Below are 21,745 nucleotides of genomic sequence, written 5' to 3'. Positions count from 1 at the left end.
TCTCCTGAGCAGTGGTCCCCATGTGGCCCCGCCCCCTGAACAATATCAGAGACGCGTTCCGATTTATTATTTTTTTCACCTGGCCCGCTGCCGTTGAGATTGCAGTGAGACGCGGAAAAAATGTGAAGTGTTGCTCTACGCAATAAAACATCTTTGATGGGACGTGTCGAGTCTCGGCCAATCAGCGTTCAGATGTCCACAGCGTTTGGGAAGTTAGGTTAGCTTGAATGTTAGTCCGCTACATCTGCTGCTGTCACGCTGCACGGTGTAGCGATACTAACAAAGTACCCGTACGTTAAAAACGATGTGATTTAGGATATTTTTAGTTTCGATACTTCATTAAAAGAGCGATCAGAGCGCACGCGCTGCTCCGCTCCCTTAAACGCTGTCTGCACGCGCAGCGCAGCGCTCACAGCGTCGTGGCTTATCTCCGTTGCCTTTCTCCATGGAAAAATATTTTCCGCTGTCCGCCACGGAATAAATAACCACGTTTTCTACGTTATACTCTTGTGGAAATGCCACACACGTCGTGACATGTAGCGCCCTGGTGTCTGGGGTCATAACGTCACCCGGAGGCGCACACAGCTCCGTGAATGTCTCCGACTACGTGAATGACTTCCGCATCCAGCGCCACGTGAGCAGCAGCAGCCAATTAGATTCATCAACAGAGGAGCAGCTCAACGCTGATTGGCTCTCACAACGCAGCGTTCCGTCTCTCCTCTCCGCTCTTGTTTCTCCTGCGCCGCTCTGCGCTCAACTCAACTTTGTTTATACTCCGTGACTTATTGAACGCCGTAATAATCGCGCGACACAACGAATCGATAATGAAATTCGTTGCCAACTATTTTAATAATCGATTTTTATCGATTTTATCGATTCGTTGTTGCAGCCCTAGTTTCCATATTCAAATGAAGGACACCATGGATATTTGTGAGTAGTTTACCAAACAGATAAAGAAAGCTATGTGGACTTCTGGTGTTGATACCGGTGTTACACCCCTACTGGTTTTCAAACCTACTGGTTTCCCTACGCGTGCGTGTGTTGTGTTCTCTTCACATCTGCAGCGGGGCTCTGTCTCGCTCACCAGATTCGTCACACATTCACAAACATATTGCTGGAGATCTTCAAGCCTCCGTTCATATCCATTTCGACGATTACGATTGTATAAGTGAGCAGTGCATCACAGCCACGTAGGAAAAAATACATTTAATAAAAAATAAAAATAAAAAGATCGCCCGACCTGGTTTCGATCTGTCACGCAAAATGAAACTGCACTCTAAGCCGCGCAGTCTGTGCGCTGCGCCACCAGATATTAGTTTCAACTCAAGTCATTGATATATTCAACCCAGGGCTCCAGACTGCGACCAAATGGTCGCATTTTGCGCCTAAAATTAGACACAGTGCGAGTAAATTTTTCATCAACTCGCGCATGCGCGACCAGTAAATTAGCAGATTTTTTTTGTTTTTGTTATTAAATATTTTTGTTGCTGACAAACTTGTTCTACACTTCAGCCCACTATAGTTAGCGGTAATGCCTGAATGACTGGTTTGCTAACCGACATTAACTCCAGAAGAAGAAGAAAGGAGACGAAAACCGAAGAAGAAGGCTGGCCTGTGTGTGTGTGTGTGGGGGGGCTAATGTGTGAAAAGAGGCGCACCGCAACGGAGACAATGCGACCGGCGTTGGCCGCAGAGTGAGAGGTCAGAGGGGATCCTCACCACCGAGCGGCGTCCCCATCCCCCGAGTTGAATCTCTGGGTCGACTCAGCCGACTCTCACATGTCTGCCCCTATAGACTGATGCTCACGGTAAACACATTCGATTGGGAGCGCGCGAGGGTTTTGAGAAAGTTAGCGGAAGGATTTAAGTGACAACATCCGGTTTTGCAAAGTTAGCGTAAAGAACCACGTGAAACAACATCCGTTTTTGAAAATAAGATGTCGACAAATCATACACGAACATATAAAAGTAAACAATGAACTGATTTTGTATCTTTAGAGATCGTTTCTGAGATTTAGCTTAACATATGCTAAGATTAGAACATTTTTACTGGACCAAGGAAGAGTTTATAAAAATTAGTCAGACTTGTGTATGTTAAGAAAAGTCCTGTATATAGATTTCCCCAAGAGTTCCAGGAAATGAATGATGCAGATGTGTTCCATACATATCTGAAATCCCCTACAATAGCAATCAAACAATTGTAATGTATCAATTAGGACATCTTTCAAAGTAAAAGTCCTAAATGTTTAAAGAAATCTGTAATTTCTTTAATGTTTGAGTTGCTTTATATATGTATTTCCTCATAGTCCTCATAGCAATAATGCTACACAAAAAATAGAATGCTTCAATCGACACCGTGATCGGTATTATCTGTGATCGGCAGATACTGATTTCAGTGATCGGTGATCGGCACCAAAAACCTGATCGGTGCATCTCTAGAAACCAACAAATGTTTTGATTGGCCACATCGAAGTGCAACATGCACATGCTCAAGGTATGTTTTTTCTTAAAATATGTTTAAACTCAATACAGTAACTTCTGAAGAGTTCTCTGTTGTGAATGTTTTGCAGTTCATGAAGGCAAAAAGGCATAAGATTATATATTGTCAAATTATGTATCAGTAATACAGTAGAAATGATGGGAAAACTTTGCAAGTCGATTTATACTGTGCGCAGGGTTTTTCCTGCATAGAGAAAATTTGGGCGAGCCGAGAAGAGTTGTTAACGGGGGGAGGGGGTGCTAGTGAGGAGTGTGCTCACCCATGTGCGCGGATGTGTGCGCGCATCATGGCAGAGCGGCCAGCTGCTGATCACTCACTCAATATCTCGATTGCATGAATAGATGGTGCAGCAGCGCCAAAATTTTGACCCAGGAAAACCCTGTGTGCGCCCCTAAATTTTCTGCTTGCGCCCCTAACATTTTAAGTTAGGGGCCACTGTGCTCCTAGTTAAAAAAGTTAGTCTGGAGCCCTGCAACCATTACGTCACATCTTTTGTTTCATGGAACAGTTTGGCGGAGGGGATCTGAAACAACTGGTTACCTTGTTCGGATATTTACACTTTGAAACATGTTTAGCGATGCTTGTTCGCAACGCAACAGCCACACAATACCGACAACAACTAATTGACTTTCGTGACGAGTATATAATGACGATGGTACTGTGAACAGAGATTAGAAACATTGCGAACACTGAACAACAGGAAGAATGGAATACTAGTAATGTTCCATCTACAAAACAATGATGAACATATTGCTGGAGCTCTTGAAGCCACATGTCACATCTATTTACGATTGTACAAGTGAGCACTACACATCACACATGAAGAAACACATATTTTTATAAAAAGATCGCATCATGATACAAAAATAATATTGATAAACTGTATTGACATAATTCAAGAGTTTAGAAAATGATGCACAGCTGTCACATCTTGCAATCACAATTCCAATCAAGCAAGGACATAATTAGCAACATCTGTATAAAAGGAAACTGTGTCAGACAAACAAACGGAAGGGAAAAAAGACAAGAAGCTTCGATGGATCCACTTATGGTGCAAGAATTGCTTCAGTTCAAGCTAACAAATGCATTCCCTTCACATTTCCAAAAAAATGATGTCTGAATATTATTTATAAAAGCATCACAAAACATGTTTGGAAGTATTTGAATATCCGCCCAAGGTAACCAATTGTTTCAGGTTGCCTCGACCAAACTGTTCCCATGACGCATACGAGTTGTGACGTAATGGATGAATATCAAAATTACTTGACTTGCAGTTAATATCTAGTGGCGTAGTGCATAGACTGCTGCGCTATAGAGTCGCCAAAAAAGATGTGTTTCTTCATGTGTGATGTGTAGTGCTCACTTGTACAATCGTAAATAGATGTGACATGTGGCTTCAAGAGCTCCAGCAATATGTTCTACATTGTTTTGTAGATGGAACATTACTAGTATTCCATTCTTCCTGTTCAGTGTTCGCAATGTTTCTAATCTCTGTTCACAGTACCATCGTCATTATATACTCGTCACGAAAGTCAATTAGTTGTTGTCGGTATTGTGTGGCTGTTGCGAACAAGCATCGCTAAACATGTTTCAAAGTGTAAATATCCGAACAAGGTAACCAGTTGTTTCAAATCCCCTCCGCCAAACTGTTCCCATGAAACAAAAGATGTGACGTAATGGTTGAATATATCAATTACTTGAGTTGAAACTAATATCTGGTGGCGCAGCGCACAGACTGCGCAGCTTATAGTGCAGTCTCATTTTGCGTGACAGGGATCGAAACCAGGTCGGGTGATCTTTTTTTTATTTATTAAAAATATATATATTTATTTCTTCCTACGTGGCTGTGATGCACTGCTCACTTATACAATCGTAATCGCCGAAATGGATATGAACGGAGGCTTGAAGATCTCCAGCAATGTGTTTGTGAATGTGTGACGAATCTGGTGAGCGAGACAGAGCCCCGCTGCAGATGTTAAGAGAACACAACGCACGCACGGTAGGGAAACCAGTAGGTTTGAAAACCAGTAGGGGTGTAACACCGGAACAATTTATCATTTCAGTGCTGCTTTGTTCACATTCCACTCACATGACAATCAGTGCAAAGGACCCCAGTCAGATACCTTATTACAATCAGGAGGCATTAATTAACTTCATGGTGAATGTACATTCAAGTCACTCTTTGAGATTTAACTGTCATGAAATAAATTCGATCTGAACCTATATTTATTTTCTTTGGTCTTTGAGGTGTTGATGTTCCTAATCCGCCCAGACTGAAAACGTCCTTGAACCTTGTTGGAAACAGAGAATAACTACGCCATTCACGCCTCAGTAGGTGTTGGTGGTGAATACAAATAAAGATAAAGGTTATCCGTATTAATGTGATTCTTCTGCCAAAAGAGAAGAGGTGCTATCGCCTAATTCTTGAGGCATAGACGTACGACAGGAAGGTGTTTTCAGTGCTGCAGGTTTCACTGCCATTAATGTGTCACTTGTCAGACCATGCCTAATGATTTCACTAGATTTGGCATAGTTGCCAGGGACACATATTTCTATCTGTATACCTTTAAAATCCAGTCCACGTCAATGAAAACGCAATCCCCACCGATCTGAGTCCACCCCCTACCCCCGTTCAGCCCTATTATGTCCGTCTAACTTGCTTGTAGCGGGTGATAAGTGGTGGTTTCCCCTGCAGAGGACCACATTGTGATGGATAGAGTGGGCTAATGTTTTGCCGGTGTATAAGACGGAGTCGAAAAAGAGGATAATCGGGCCTCTGCAGTGCAAACTGAAGAATTAGAAGTAGGCTGTGAGTGATTGTGGGAGACCAAAGTTCGTCCAGAGGCGGGGGTGCACGCTCGGCTGGGCCAGACAGATTCAGTGACTTAATGGACATTGCAGGTTGGCTATGAGAATGTATTCATGCTCACATGGACAAACACATTTGTATGTGTTTGTCTCAGAGAGACTAATAACACGATATTCAGGCGTGAGTGTATTTGTGCATGTCAGTGTTTGTGCAGCTCTGCATGTTAATTGGGTGTGTGCACTGCTTTGAATGTTGTTTTTGTCCAAGTGTGGCAGTGAGTCACCTCATCAGTCAGTCTCTGCCAGCCGAGTCAGTGGCCGGTCCAGAATACAGTCCTTTGGTATTGATCCGGGCTCAGATGATTGATTCCCCGGGGGCGCCGACAACCGGCTCGGCCTCTGGCTAGCTGTCAGCGCGCTTATGGTCACACTCTGTCACCAGACAAGGAAGTGAAGAAAGTGATGAAAGAAACAGGAGAGGGAGCAACGGGGATGTCAGGTAGAAAAGAGAGGGCAGAATAAAGTCGTGCCAAGATGCAACATGTCAGTTTCAAATATGAGTAACTTGTAGCTCCAGTCCGAGCCTGAAGTGTTTCGATAAGCAAACAGCCATTCGGAGAGTTTGTCATTTTTTAAATGGTGGAAGTTTCAGTTGGACATTAAACACTTCAGATGGAAAATTGATGGAGATGGAGTCAGACAGAGGTAGAGGAGAGACCAAGGAGATATGAACAAACAGAGGAGGAAAGGATGGAAAAGGGAAAAGATATATGAGCCCCAAAGAGGAGGAGAAAGAGGACTGGACATATCAGAAAGGAAAGGGGGATGACATGATGATTGGTAAAGTTGGGGCAGGGATAAGCAGAGGGATGAGAGAGATGGATGACAGAGGAGTGGAGAAGTGACAAAGGCTGGTTAGAAAGAGAAGGAACAAGGGCGTTGAGACGGATAAAGAGAGAGCAGAGAACAGGTGGAGGGTGGTGGTGCCAACAGGAAACAAAATAGCTTGGGGAGAGTGACAAATAGAAGAGTTTGTGAGAGAAAGAGAGAGACTTGTTTTGCTATTACGCAGTCCAGAAGTGATTAAAGTTTTAAGGCCTGCTCACACGCAATCTATCAGCAAACCTGCATTCCCCCTCTCCTCTCCCCCATCCTCTGGCACTGTGCTTATTTATTTATTCGCTCTTTAATACATTGGTCTTTTCCATCTCGACCCCGGCCTCACCAAATATGCGCTGACACTCGGTCTAATTGAGATGCATTTTAGCACCGGGATGCTAATCAGAGGGCTCGTATGCTAGGGTGTCATTTGTCCAGGAGGCTGAAAAATGCAGCAGAGCTAGATCATATATTTATGATGGTTAATGGCCCCCGGTGTCCTATCACCGCTCTGCAATACATATTTAATAACGCTACCTGACTGTCCGTCTGAGCAGGCCTGCCAAGCACGCTCGCCAGGGAAAAATTTTAATGCTAGTGTCGGAGGTGTGTGTGTGTGTGTGTGTGTGTGTGTGAGCGATTGAGATTCACCATCATGTTTGACAGAGTGTCAGAATGAATGATACAAGGGATCATTATTTTTTGGCTTTCACAGTATATTCTATGAATTCATTGTCCTGATATTGCAGAGCTAAAGGAAACACCTTTTGGTGGAAATTGGATGTGTATTATTTTGGGTTATACAATTACTGCAATGCAACCTGTGTGTCATCATTGGACAACGGCAAGAACCTTCAGGTGTGTGTGAGGAACACAATCTGGTTCAAATGAATCGGCTCCTTTCTGAAAAAATATCTGGATATTTTGGTGAAATTCAGCAAAACCCTGAAAATGATAAATTATTAACTATATGTACTGTATGTGAGAGTGTTGTTCAGTGTGTGTGTGTGTGTGTGTGTGTGTGTGTGTGTGTGTGTGTGTGTGTGTGTACAACTTGCTGATTTTGCCTCATAGGCAGCGTTTGAAGGGTGTTGGAAATTATATTTTCTCTTATGCTCCGAGGATTAATTCTCTTGGTAAGCACACACTGTATACACACACAAATACACAACATGCACAGATACACACACATATACAGACACACATGCGCATCCTGTTTTCCGGGTTAATCTGGTTTTGAAACTAAATAAAATTTACGAGGCGCATTATGGCTCAATTTAGGCAAATTACAATGTCGCCAGGCAATTACTGTGACAGATTGAGAGCATCAACACTGATAGAGGAGGACAAGAACGAGAGATCAGGGAAAGCAAAGAGCTGAGGGAAAGAGGGATGAGTCTGTTATTGTGTTGGCCCCCCGCATTTCCCAAAGTCCCCGATTCAATCCACGAACCCTCTACAGCAGGGGTCAGGAACCTTTTTGACTGGGAGAGCCATAAAAGCCAAATATTTCTAAATATATTTCATTGAGAGCCATAGAGTATTTTTAACGTATAATAAATTAAATATGTCTTGCTTTTAATGCGACTTCTGGTGCTGCATGATGCTACGGGGGGGGTGACTTTTTCTTTGCTCCGATGCGCGTGCACACGCCGAGAAGTGTTTCCGCGACACGTAGAGACAGAAGTGACATGCTGTTGTGTAGAGACGATCAATAACAGACGTTTAGTTTAATAAAAGAACAAAGGCGTCTTTAAGAAAAGGACCTGCCGTTACTTCTGCTGTATGGGGGGCGGGCGGAGAATTTTTTTTTTTTCAACTCAAAATTGTCTGCGAGCCATATGCCGTCACCGGAAGAGCCATATTTGGCTCGCGAGCCATAGGTTCCCGACCCCTGCTCTACATGTTCCATCCCCTTGCTCCGTCTGTACAGCTGGAGAAAAGGCTGCAGTCCCGTCGCTCGTCTTGTTGTACATATGAAACAAATGAAAGGAAGTCCCGTTGGCTTTGGTGTGATGCTCTTGTAAGTTGAGTTGCCCCAGTAAGGTATCTCTCTAACACTACGTTAAAATATCACAGAGAATTACAAATGCTTTTAATGTGTCATTCACAGCAATCCCGTTGAATAAATTGCTTGTGCTTTACTGCAGCGCATTATACCGCATTGTTCACATTATTCACACCTATGTCAATATTTCCCTCGCTGTTATTACTTAACGGATGCATGTCGGCGCTTGATGAATGTGGGTGAGTGATGTTCTGTACGGTTGGTATTGTCAGGATTTAATCGTGTTGAGTGATCTCTGTTGTTCCCGCATTCTCTACCAATCAGCATTAGTGACGGGTCACTTTAGGCCACAGTTATGGGGATACTGAACACGATGCTCTACATGTGGCCTGTAAGAGAGCTTCAGACGACTGAGATATTACCCTGTACCCAACCATGATGTGGCTGTACATGGGGATGTATGTGGTCTTAAGTAAGATTAGGCTGAGTTTATGTCTTAAACCAAATCATCGTTTAAAGAAAACGCCAGTGTTTTTAATCGTGGTGTGTGTGATATGTGTGTGAGGGTTACCCTGAGGGTATGCAAGCCCCACAAGGAACCTGCATGCATTTATTGTTCTGGGTTTCCCAAAGCCTTCTGCAAAGCAGCAAGTTGAGCTGTAATTTCAAAGTTGTCAGCTTGACTGCTGCTCAGGGAGTCTGAGCGTGTAACAGGTTGCTTGCTGGTCCAATAAGCCCTCATGTGACCATATGTTATATCCCGAGTTATATAGACATATCAAGAGACAGTTATGTGAATTAGTGAACAAAATAAATATCATATGGCTGCTGTGTCTCTTAAAGCTGTCTGCAATCTAAAGTGCTTGTCTCCGTCTTCCACTCTGCTCCTTGTGAACAACAGTATCTTCACTGCACACCTCTTCTATTCCTTTATATTCTATCTCATATTCTCTTCTCACTCCTCTTCTCTCTCCTCTTCCCTTCCCTCGTACTGTCTTGCTCAGATACATTATGTTATGCTGTGTTACGTTACGTCCGCCTTTGTTGCATCACATTCAGGTGCATGTCATGCTTCACTGTAACCGACGAGATCAGGGTCCAGACAGCACGAGGTGTCCACCTGGTAGATGAAGCAGTGGTGTGTGTGTGTGTGTGTGTGTGTGTGTGTGACAGCATGGTCGTGCTTACTGTAAAGTGGATGGTTGAGAGACAGAGGGAGGTGAAATGCTGGAAGAAAAGAGGGATGGATGTGACTAATGGAGCGAAGTGAATGGAGTTTAATCATTTTAGGAAATGCCTCTCTCTCTCCCACTCGGCCTTGGTCTTTTATATTCTGATCCATGTTTGAGTTGATTGACTTCAATGTAAACGGAATGACATTCGAGCAGTGGTTCTCAAACTGTGGGGCGCGGCCCTCAAGTGGGGCGCCAAGTACAGGTGGGGCGAGAACGTCAAATATTACAAAGTACACGGACATAAAACTAAGTCATTGATAATTAAAGAGCAAAATGCCTGTACTTTAGTGTAAATGTTTACGTTACGCCGTGAACAGGTTACACTGCGCCACGGCCGAGATTCTTGCCGACTCGCCACATCCTACCTCCGTGAGATCGGCGTTCCTGCTGTCGTTGAATTTGCCCTTCAAAACAAGAGCTCAACATTGAACATGAATTGAGTGGCCGTATCGAGCCTGCAACCCCGTTTAAAATAGAGGTGTAGTGGAAAGCTCATTGCAGCGTATAATAATGATAAAACGTGATGACTCATGCATATCTGCACTTGTTTTGCTTTGCAATGGTTGCACCTTATTGTTGTTTTGAAAAGATATGCAGCGTACAACTCAGTAAAACTCTTTGTTGCCAAATATGTTAACTTGTTTTGTTTAGTTTTTCATAGGTTTCACTTTATTGTTAATATCTTGAAAAGATATATTTAGTGCAAAACAGGTTGATTGCAGCCACAATAAGTAATCTTTTGCCAAATATAAGCTTCCTGATCCCTGATGGGACGCTCGGTCATCAAACAGCAGCAGCAATACGATTTTGAAGTAGATGGCATTGAAGATAATACAAGAAATGATTTCAACATTTTAGTAAATTGGAGATGACATCAAGAAAATGTGAATAAAGATTGGAAGATTTGGCATTGGTATCACACTGGTGCTCACCCTATTATTCAACCTGAACAAGTACAAAGCAGGATTAAAAAAATGTAATCAGATCAAGGCGTAAGCAGAGCCTGCAGCTTTGCGATTTATTACTCTCCTGTTAGAGGACACTGAGAATTAGCCAAAGCAGGAACATGGTTCACTGCAAGCCATTGATCTGTCTTGGTTAAATTTATACAAAATGCTGTCGCAACTAATGCTGCAAACCCTCTAATTGGTCAATCAATGAAATAGTCATATGGAAGATGAAGCTGGGGAGGAAGGCACGGATTAGGGTTGGCAATTAGTGTGTGACTCCTCGACAGTGACTAAGATGGCGGTTTGAAACGCAGTCAAATAAATGATCTAGAAGCACAGCTCAAGGAATCATCTGATCAGGTATCAAAGGTATCAACTGTATCTAGTTTTTATTGTTTTGGTTTTAGTGCTAAATATGACAAACATGCCCACTGGACTAATGAGCAAATATCAGCATATACATGTAAATGTTTTGCTTGTTATAGTAAATTCTGGTATTTTTTAGTGTCCGTGTTGAAACGTGTGTTTGTGTGTGTGCACTTGGAAGAAAAAGTGAAGAAAAGCAATTATATTCAAGACAGCGCCCTTTGCTGTGATCGTATTTACTTTGGTTTTGCTGACGGTATTTGTTCTGAGCAAAGTCTCATCAGCATCACAGCAAACATCAAAAAGTGAATAATGCACTTTTGAGCGTGATAATATATCCACATAATTCACTAATGCACTCTATTATTTGTAACCTATATTCAATCACAAAGGCAAGACAATGTTATGCATTATTCTGAAAGCTATATCATCCCACTAAACCACTTTGAGGCAGCTATCTTATATTTTACCACCACACCATAACAAACCAGAGATTTCAAAAGAGGAAGATAAGAGGACGGACAGTCGCAACCGAAATTCATACGGAGAAAATGTACAGCTTTGAATTTCAAAAGGGGTTTGAAAGACGGAGCGAGAGGGGAAAAAATGAGGCAGAAGGGAGGAAGACAAAAGAAGGGTGGAGGCAGAGTGGATGAGAGGAGACACCCACAGTGACACAGAGGGATGAAAAACCTGCTGAGAGAGACATTTAGTCATCATCAAGTGGGAAGACAGTTGGCGTGGTCCGAACCCCTCTCAACAGAAAAAAATATGTACTTGTCGTTGTGCCGCCAAACCTCCTCATTATCATCTTTTATATCATTCGATCTTTCCGAAAGCAAGGGATGACAGGGGAGAGAGAGGGATGGGAAGAAAGAGGAAGACATCTCTGATTTAAAGGCCTCTTCGAAACTGAGATTGCATCTCATTATCACACCCTATATTTGATTGTGTTTGGCTTTCAAGTGAAAAACATGGAACCGAGAGGAGACCGAGAGGCCTGACCGCACTCGTGGCGGTCTGCTCTCACAAACTCAGTAACCCAAACACATAACTGGTCACACGAGACACAAAGAGATTCTAACTCTTACACATCAAATAGCAGCCGAGCACCAAATCGGATACAAAAAGGACAGTTCACACTTGGCACGTAGACACACCTTGGTATCAATAATAAAAGAGATATAACGGCTAGAATAAAAAAACATTTCCAATTGAATATAGATGAGTACTTGTGCACTCTGAATATGTTCTGGCTTGTGCGTCAGCACCTGTGTGGGTTTCTGTTTGTTTGATCTAGTGTGTATAACGGCACGCGGTTAAAGCCAGATGAGAACAAGTTAAAATGCATCCCACTGTCTGCCCTCAGACATGGATTTCCATTTGCCTGTCTGTGCCCGTTGGCCAAGCTTTCTTCCACAGCGTGGCAGGATTGATTTACTACATTGTTGCCCCACAGGATAAAACCCATGACATGCATTTAAATCACACAGGCAAACATAGAAACATAGGTGTGTTCACCTGTGTTCATTTTAGTATGTGTCATTTTGTCCCTTTTCCTATACAAAATGGCTTGTAAATTAGGTTTCAATGCGTCCCCCTCCCGTCCTCAGGCAGGCAGCATCACTTTTTCTGCTCCTTCTTTCCAAAGCGTCTGCTCGCAAGCCCGATCAAACAGACCTCTGCAAAAATGGTTTACAGTTGCTGGAGCAGGGCCAGGACTGGGGTTAGAAACTGCCAATCCCAGAGAAGGATGACAGATTTGTATAGAGCATGAAAGAGAGTTATTTGGCCAGAGAAAATCTAGAGCACAAGGCACATGTAGTACTGTTCTCTACTCACTGAGAGAACAAGATAGGAAGCTTGTGACAACCCAAGACTGATGATTGGTCAGACTAGTTTATATGAGTCTCAAACTACTGATATCTAACCTGAAATTTTGAATTAGAGAAACTGAATTATGAGGGACAGACAGAAAGATAATAAGTGTAATTGGGAATGTGTGAACGGACACGTAGAGGGATAACAAAGAGACGAGAACCACATGCAGAAGACGGAGATTATTGATTTATGCAGAGTGAACCAGGGAACACAAAGAATATAAATAACAGATAAAGAGTGAGGCACACACAAGAGGGAATGGAAGCCACCAGGAGGAGTGAGAGGAGGATAAGCTGGCAGAAGCTGCAGCTTTTTACAGATAGTTAAACTACTCAACCAATATGATCATTATCTTATTCATGTTTATTTGACCTGAGTCAAAACCATAAAATCATTGCAATTACCTCAAGTGGCTCCACTGCAGTATGCACATTATCTGTTTTTAACATTTTTGTTAAAATAAATGTTCGAGTCATCCACCATGTTTGGCGTGATCCGCTGTGTGGAAGCATCATCTGTTTGTTAAAAAGATGAGCACTTGCGCCTTTGTGTGCGTGCACATATTTTTGCATATACTTGGTTCAAGACATGCCTTCTTCACAAAGGATCTGAGTAGACGGTCAGCCACTGTGTAGTGGCCCAGAGCAGGTTGTACTTTCAAATGCCCTCTTAAAGAATGCCCTCGACCCCGCGAGCTGCACGCCATTGTAGCTGATGTTCTTACAAAGCCCCGAGGACCACAGTGCAGTTCAAAGAGGTCTCTGAAAAGCTGGCATTCCGGCTGAAGCAGCAGATATTAACATTCCTGATGTTATTCCAGGCAAGGTGAGGAGAAATACCTGCAAGGTTAAAGGCACCGCTCCACATTGGTGACGGGAGACTACCAGCCTGTCTGCAGAAGCGTTGCCACGGCAGGCGGTACTTCATCATTATAATTATATTCAGGAGCTCCAGAGGCATTTTGAAGGGAAAGGGAACCAAGGTAAAATCAAAAGAGACAATGCACACCCCGACAGATCTGTCAAAGTAGGAGGCTGAAGATGAGCTAGCTATTAGGGTGCTCATGGTTTTCTTCAAGTGTTCTGAATTTACAGATGAGAAGCAGCTGCAGACTGAACTAAAGGAGTTTCTCCCTGCGTACACAATCTCCCAGCAGAGCACAGGTTGTATCGGGAGTATTAAAAAAAGCATGAGGCGCAGGTTGTTTTTCCATCCCTCTTCAAATGTATGTACACTTTCAGAGTTGTGCAGATTGTGTTACGGTTTGGACCATGACATTGCACATCTCTAGTATTATACACAACATCTGAGTATGTCTCCCTAAAGTTCTCTTTATTTAGAAAACCACAATAAAATAGGACATTTCTATTACGCTCTTTATTACCACTTGTAACAGGTCTTGTTACTCTCCCCCCAGCACCAAGGAATGAAGACACGTAGTGAAACGTTTGGCAAGATACTTTATTCAGTATCTGCTGTGCCGGTCCCGTCCCTCCATCTCCCCTGCAGCTTATACAGCCGAGAGACAATCAACCTGATTCCCCACATCTGAGGCCAATTAGGCCTAATGAGCCCCTCCCCCACACACAGCTGAGCGTAATCACACCCCAGCCACCACACCACTCTTTCTCTCCCTGAGTCAACCAAGGCAGCCCTCGGTGGGTTGGCTGAGAGGACGGATGTATAGACAGTAGACCGATCATACCTTACTCAAGACAACAGTGTGCACCTACAAAGAAAGGTCATATGTTTTGTCATCTCATCTTTAAATGTAAAACACCAGGCTAGATGCCTTTCGTTGGTGTTTTACTGAGTGTGCAGCAATGTTATGCATGGAGGTTCGCTGCACATCAGCGTAGGGTCAAGGTGAAAACCTTGAAATGTGCTATTGTGGTTATATTTTCATTACGCGTGTCTCCTTGCACAGTAAAATGAAAACGCATGCAAGAGTATTCACTTTTAAACCCCCCACCTGGTCTCCATATCACATTATCTCCCCTGAACATGTTGCACCTATGAATACCAACTTGTTTTATTTGTAAGATCAATAGTAACTAGAAAAGGAGGTACATCCAGCACCCGAAAGGCAGAGGGATTAATTATTGCACACACATCAATTGTGCTATAAAGCACAACCCATTGTTTTCTCTATCGAACAAGGAGACACAATGATGAGTTTGTTGTTTCATGGATTAACAGATTTATCAGCCGGCAGCATCTATAACACCGTCTTGTAAAGCCACAGACCAGGAGGCCTACCTCTTTTCTAATGGACATTTAATGATACATGATGTTATTACATTGTAATTGCATGACACTGAGATACTACTTTTGCTTGACATTGAAACATCACTGAAACATCCCCTCCTCCCGTTGGATTTACTCGACCTGTCCAGGCCCCAACCTCCGTCTCTTCCTCTGTCTCCTCCCTCCATTTCTCTGAGTCATTGAGGGCATTCAGTGACTCTAGCATTTACCTCGTCTCTCTCTCCCTCCCCTCATACCTCTGCATGTTTGTGTGATGGAGTGCGTGTTGTGATGGGGGTCCACTCAGCAGGCATATAAGCCTGGCTCAGTTAATAATGGGACTAACGAGTTATCAGCCTAAATGAGCTTTTAATGTGTTCTTTCAGCTCAGAGAAGAACGAGGAGTGTGTGTATGTGTGTGTGTGTGTGTGGGGGGGGATTACTTCACAATCACTGTTTTTTTACATTGTACAATGACATTGAATAGAACCGTGAGGTCGATTATTTGACCTTCGAAGCTAAAAAAACCACCATTGCCAAAAATAGGATCCGTTTGACAATCAAGTTTATTCCAGTAATTGTCGCCAGCAAACATCAGCACTACGTGCTACAGAGTTAGGTCTGCTGTAGTTACTTTTATTTGTGCATCAATGATTTTAATTTGTGTGGATAAAAAGAGTAATGTTGACAGCTTCAATTATCAGACTTAAAACATAATCTAAAACATCTTTACAATCCACCTCTAACCTTTGGGTTGTGTCTGTAGGTAAATGCCCACGGCTCTGCTGACTGCTAGACAATATCAGATGAGAATTTTAGTAGAATGAAAATCAATAATTTGAATTATCTGTCCAAGCTTTCAAATTGAAAGTCCTTGTTGTCACGACCCGGAGTTTGTGTCTTGTTTTGTGTCTTATTTCGAAGTCCTTGTGTCGTCTGTCTCCCTGTGATTGTCTGCCCTGGTCCTGATTGTTTCCTCCTGTGTGATTGCTGGCCCCGCCTTCATTGTGTCCACCTGTGTCTCGTTCCCCATTGTCCAATCACCTTGCCTGTGTATGTAAACCCTGTTCGTCTCATTCCCAGTGTGGCTTCGTATTGTTTGGTCCGCGTTTTGTCGTCCTGTCTAGTTTGTGGAAATTAAATATTGGTTTTGCGGAAGTTATGTCGGCATTTGGGTCCTCTCTCTCGCTGCGACATCCGTGACACCTCCTGACTCTTGTGGAGCAAGGTGTCGTTTCAGAAGCGTGCAGTTTTCTGTCAACACATTCCCAATGAAGAGAATTTTTTTTAAAGACGTCTTAAATGAAAAGTCAACCGTTCCCTCTGGATTTTATTTCCCAAGCCTCTAAGGAAGACAGCTTTTTATTTGGATGCAAATAAAATGAAACTTAAATCACTTTAAGTTTGAAATAACATTCATTTTGTTTGCATTTGAGAACACAGATGCATTCATGATATTGTTAGACAGCAAATAAACTCTCATGAGTAGGATGTTTTACTTTTATTCCTACTTTAGTTGTGTGCATATAGTTAGATTATTCTCCGAACAGCAAATAAAATGTATCAGTTTCTTTAGATTTCCTACACAGTGAGAGCCAGTGTGCATCAGTTCTTTGGTGTATCTGGATGGAAAGCTAGCTCTAAGTTATTATGAAATAATATAAAGCAACTTTTGAGAAGAGTATGACACATTCAAAAAAACTTACTTTATGTTTGCTGCTTTTACACATGCCTTATTTACTCAGGTCTGCTTGAACTCTACTTCATAACAATACTTTTGCTAACTTAGTCCTTCAGGGATTTTCTATTATTCCTCCAATATATTTGGACAATCTCCAGAGAAGATTATGACTATATAACAATCATCCATAATTGATGGAGCGCTTTGCCATCTGGTCTAAGTAATATCATGTGCACTGCGGCTGTCTCAAAGGAATAATCATTTGATTTTCAATTACTCAACAAGCGTTCCCCTGCATGTTTTCATGGATTTTGTCAGATGCTTCGACCAAATTAACTTAAATTAGAAACGATTAGGATCGATCAGAGAGAGAAAACATTGGGCTACGGCGATGGATGAGTTACTTGTGTGTCTGACGGAGCCATGCATGGGACTGTAAATAGACCCTTGATTGGTATCGCTCCAGAGTGTAGTCAAGGGTTAGGGTTGACTTTCTTCTTCAGGCTGCAGTGGCATCATTACTCAAAGCGGTGTGGGCGCAGCTGTCTCCACAGGTGCTGCACCAATTGATGTCGGCGTCCAGGGTTTTGAAGGGTTTTCCATAGAGAAATCCCATTTTTGTGCCTGATAGTTTTTTAACACATTTGAAAGGCATTCTCATCTTTTATGGCTTTGCCTTATAAACATCACTCTTGCATTTCCTTTCTCAAACTATCAAATTGTTCGAACAGACTTGACTGTCATCTTTGACCCCCTGTGGTTTTGTTACTCTCCAGAGTGCCGTGATGTGTTGTTACCCATGATGCTGCGGGAGCTGAGCGGGGCACTGGCCAGTATGGCTGACGGGCCTCATGACGAGAGGAGAAACAGTCTGGAGCTGCTCAACAACATCCTGGAGGTCCTGAGCAGGGACAATGTGGTGAGACGCACAGCGCATTGCATATGCTCACTCGTTGAATTGCATTCTGGGAGACTATTTCAAATTCAGTGTTGTGTTAACATATGTCTTGTGTTTTTGAGTATTCTTTCTCTCATCTCATGTCACCTAATTGCTTTTGTTTGATCTATTTATAACTTCTTTGATTTTGAAGGTGGTCTGTGCACTTTTACCCGGTATGCAAACATCATCTGTAGATTAGCACGGTAGCTGTTTGGCTGTGAAGTTGCAGTTTCGACGGCTCTCATCAAATGTGCCAGTGGAAAGCAAAATCAGACCAGTGTCCAGTGAACCTTTGAGGAGCACTAAACTGCCACGAGCAAGCAAAAACACAGTTTAAACTTTATGTCGACACAATCTGCATACTTCAAAGTATACGCAGGTCACAGCGCCACCTTCTTTCAAAGCATTTGTATCCCAGGCGCTAATGAGCAGTCCAGCAGTGGTCTTTGCAAAAACACCTGCTGGAGGTCTGCACTCTCCTCAGTACAAGTGTAATGGTCAACATGATCCACCCCATCTCTTGCTCCACCCGATCTCTGTGCCACCGCAGTGCTCCCTCTTAACCCTCCTGTTACCTTAGGATCAATTTGACCCCATTCAATGTTTAATGTCGGTGTTCTTTCGGGTCAATTTGACCCCAGGCTGTTTTTCACTGTGTCAAACATATAAGAAATATCAACTTTTTTATATATTTAAAGGGCTATTTAGGTAGTCAACAAACAAACATAAAGTACCTCACACTTAAACTTGGAAAACAATATTAATTCTAATAATTGTCTGGAGGTTTTAATTGCTGGGGTCAAATTGACCCCAAGGGTAAAATATGTCAGTAAATATAAAGGTAACAGGAGGGTTAAACATTGAATGGGGTCAAATTGACCCTAAGGTAACAGGAGGGTTAAAGAGGAAATTAGCCTGAAGCTGTTTGGCCTCAAGTCTTTGGCTGTGACCAACGATTACATCAGCGAGGTGAAGAGTGATCTCTCTGCTTATTGTTGTGGATCTGGACAAGAAGACTCAAGTATAAAGCTGAAGAGACAAAATTGTCACAAAAGAAGTTAAGAATGGAGAAATGATGTCAGAGCATCGGTCCCCAACCGTTTTTGCGCCATTAACCGGTTTCGTGTAAGTCAATATTTTCACGGACCGGCCTTCAAGTAGCACCGACGCGAAGGCAGATGTGTCTGGTCATTTTTCAAAATATAACATCTTACAGACTAATAATCAACTTGATTGACTGGCTACTTGATTGTAACACTTTATGCTGCACAGCTTTGTAAAACTTAGACACTGTTGTTGGCCAATGAAAAGCTACACACACACACATACACACAGAGATGTGTTTTCTTTTGTTAAAGTAAAGGCCAGAAAAATGAAAATGTCTCATTGACATGCAGGAAGGGTGGAAAACAACGAGTGGAGGATAGCAAGGCAGAGAGTTAACAACTAAACAGATGGAGGTAAATGTTTGTATTTCATCGACCGTAAATGGGAAGATTTTATAAGAAAACAATGCAGTGAGCTGTAGAGATGACACACCAAAATTGGCCCGGGTGAGGTAGAAAATAGAGGAGTAGGCGATGACAGATTGTGTCACCTCCTTGCCCTCCATCGCTTATTTTCTGCATCTTTTCTCCTTTGTTTTTCACCCACTCTTCCTCGCTCTGGGTGGTACCTGATTACGCCGTCGCACCACAGTCGTCTCCAAACCGGAGCGAGATGAAGAAAGAGAAGCAGAAATGGAAAAGATGATTTCGCAAGAGGCAGATGCTCATGTCTGTGGGAGAGTTTGAATCTGTATGTAACCTGTGTGATACAAAGACGGTGCTCACAGCCATAGACGAGGACACACGACTATAAGGCAAAACTAAACAATTGGTTTTGTTTGACATCACATTGCCAGTAGAGATGATAAACCAGTCTGGCTTCAGTTTGGAATGAATAATCAGCGTTGTGGCTCACCGCTTCTCTTCCTGCTCACTCACAAGACAGAGCCAGAAAAATTAGCCAAATCCAAATAGCATTCTGGTCAATGTGCATCGCTGCGTGGACAGAGTGGACATGTGGTAGGCCTATTTAAATGTTAAGAAGCTGATTTTGAATACGATGAAAATTGGGAGTTCCCTTTCTGTTGTGCATTATTACATATACACCACACACACACACAAAGACATCCAGCCATGCATCCCCATATTGTTGTTTTTGTAACACCCTGTCCTGTTTCTCCTGTGTTCCGTGTCTCCTATGTCTCCTCTGTGTCTTCTCTGTCTTAATTATTTAATTCCCTGCACCTGCCCTCAGCCACTCTTGTCTCGTTACTGTCTGATGTCGTACACCTGTTTCCCCCCCTATATATTGTGTGAGTCTTTCCCTTGTCTGCTGTCGGATTGTCGTCTCTAGTTCCGTGTCTTTTTCCCGTCGTCCTGTCTGTCGTATCTGATCCTGCCTGCTTCGACCCTGCCTGCCTGCCTGCCCTGACCGACGATCCTCTGCCTGCCCCTTTTGGACCTTGTTTTTTTGTAAACTGTTTTGCCTCATTAAAGAGTGCTTTTTTGTTGTTATTTATATTGCGTCCAGCCTGTCTCTCTGCGCCTGAGCCTCACCCTGTCACAAAGACCCGACAGTTTTGGGGGCACGAGGCAGAAGTGTACAGTTTATCTCTGTGGCTGTAGTGAGCTGCTGCATTCAATGTGGTTTAATCTTGCCTCCCTGGTTTTCTTCTTTGAAATCATCTGCCATCAGGCACACACATGGACACACAGGCACCTACACACACACATGCACACACAGGCACCTACACACATACATGCACACACATACAAAAGAGAGTATTGAAACTTTGAACTTGAATCTTTTTGACTTCTGTTCTTTTCAGACCGCCAATCTTTGCTTTTATGCTTTACTGATCGGACAAGGACACATAATTACACACATTTAGGTCGAATTATGCTCACAATGTTGCACGCACATACACCTGTAGCTTTTTTATTGAGGTGTGTTTGGATGCAGCAGATGCTTCACTAGTGAGTTACCTCCAGGCAAGTCTGAGTCAGCGTCATTGACCTGTGCACTGGAGCTGTGTGTTTGTGTGTGTGTAGGGGGGGGGGGGGGCATTAGTCAGACCTCATTTCTCTTAACACAGGTCATCAAACAATTGTATTTCTTCTGTTGCCTTATTAGCTAACACAATGTCTGAGATGTTATGCCATGAAAGGATTTTCTGTCATGTGTTAATACAGATGAATAAAGTACAGCAGAGAAATATATCTAAATATTATGGCTCACCAACATGAAGAGAAAATCCTTGTTAGTTCATCATATTCAGATCTAAAGATATGTTTTGGTGTCTCTTAAATCACCTTTAGTGATCCTCACACTATCTTCATGTATTGATATTATTTATCAACATGATTATGACGTATTTGATGTAAGATTTGTTGTAGAATCTATCTTCTACTCGTAAGTTTTGAATAGTAAAAATAAAGAAAGCTTTTAATAGGTGAAACAACCTAAATGTTCCCATATCAACATCTAACAGCTGTCGCCATGCGTTGACATGGTATTTGGTTGATATTAGATTTCCTGACATAATAAATATTTGAAACCGGAACTGCTCTGAGCACAGATGGATGGATACCTCCTCCGCCTTGTTTGCGTCTGGCCAGATGGAGAAAAAGAAAGATGACAGAAAGTTGGCTTCAAAGGGAAAGATAGGAATACAAAAGCAGATCTGCATAAAAACAATCCACATCCACAGACTGAGGTTCAAATGTCCACACCGAAGGCGGTTAACAGCTCAACACACAAAAGATGACGAATCTCCAAAGTTTTTGTCGAGAAAAAAGTCCTGGGATGTTTGTCAGAGCAGCATCTACGTTATGACGCTGACTAACAGGACCGGATTCTGTTCTGCTTCCGTTGTGTGTGTGTGTTTTTGTGTGCGTTTGCACCTGAGAAGTTCTAACAGTCATCTGCTTGTCTATTCTTTCCTCTCCATCCTTCTCTGACTTTCTCTTTCTCTTACTCCACTCTCTGTCTATTTTTTTAGGGGGACACATTTCAACACATCCAGGACATTGTGGTGTCTCTGTTGAGGATCATCATCCGGACAGTCATCACAATGGGTCGCGAGCATGCTCTAATCGTAAGTACATGCAACGTAGAAGCCTGCCCGAGTCCAGCGTTGCAGAACCGCCTTGTCTTTTTCTCTCGTGTTTAAAGTAGATTTAGAAAAAAAGAAAAAAAAGCCA

The 21,745-nt window shown here is 42.7% G+C and overlaps 1 protein-coding gene across 1 annotated transcript in view; it reads left to right on the top strand.

Moving 5' to 3' along the window:
* LOC130210182 (dedicator of cytokinesis protein 2-like) overlaps window positions 1-21,745 on the top strand; it is a 109,375-nt gene that overhangs the window by 26,395 nt on the left and 61,235 nt on the right. The window contains exons 25-26 of the mRNA XM_056440185.1: window positions 17,332-17,474; window positions 21,544-21,639. Coding sequence (XP_056296160.1) covers window positions 17,332-17,474; window positions 21,544-21,639 — 239 coding nt within the window. The remainder of the gene's footprint in view (window positions 1-17,331; window positions 17,475-21,543; window positions 21,640-21,745) is intronic.

The sequence above is a fragment of the Pseudoliparis swirei genome, chromosome 19 (genome assembly GCF_029220125.1).
Source record: "Pseudoliparis swirei isolate HS2019 ecotype Mariana Trench chromosome 19, NWPU_hadal_v1, whole genome shotgun sequence".
Classification (NCBI taxonomy): domain Eukaryota; kingdom Metazoa; phylum Chordata; class Actinopteri; order Perciformes; family Liparidae; genus Pseudoliparis; species Pseudoliparis swirei.
The sequence above is the reverse complement of the archived record's forward strand: the minus strand, read 5'-3'. Positions and strand labels throughout refer to the sequence as shown.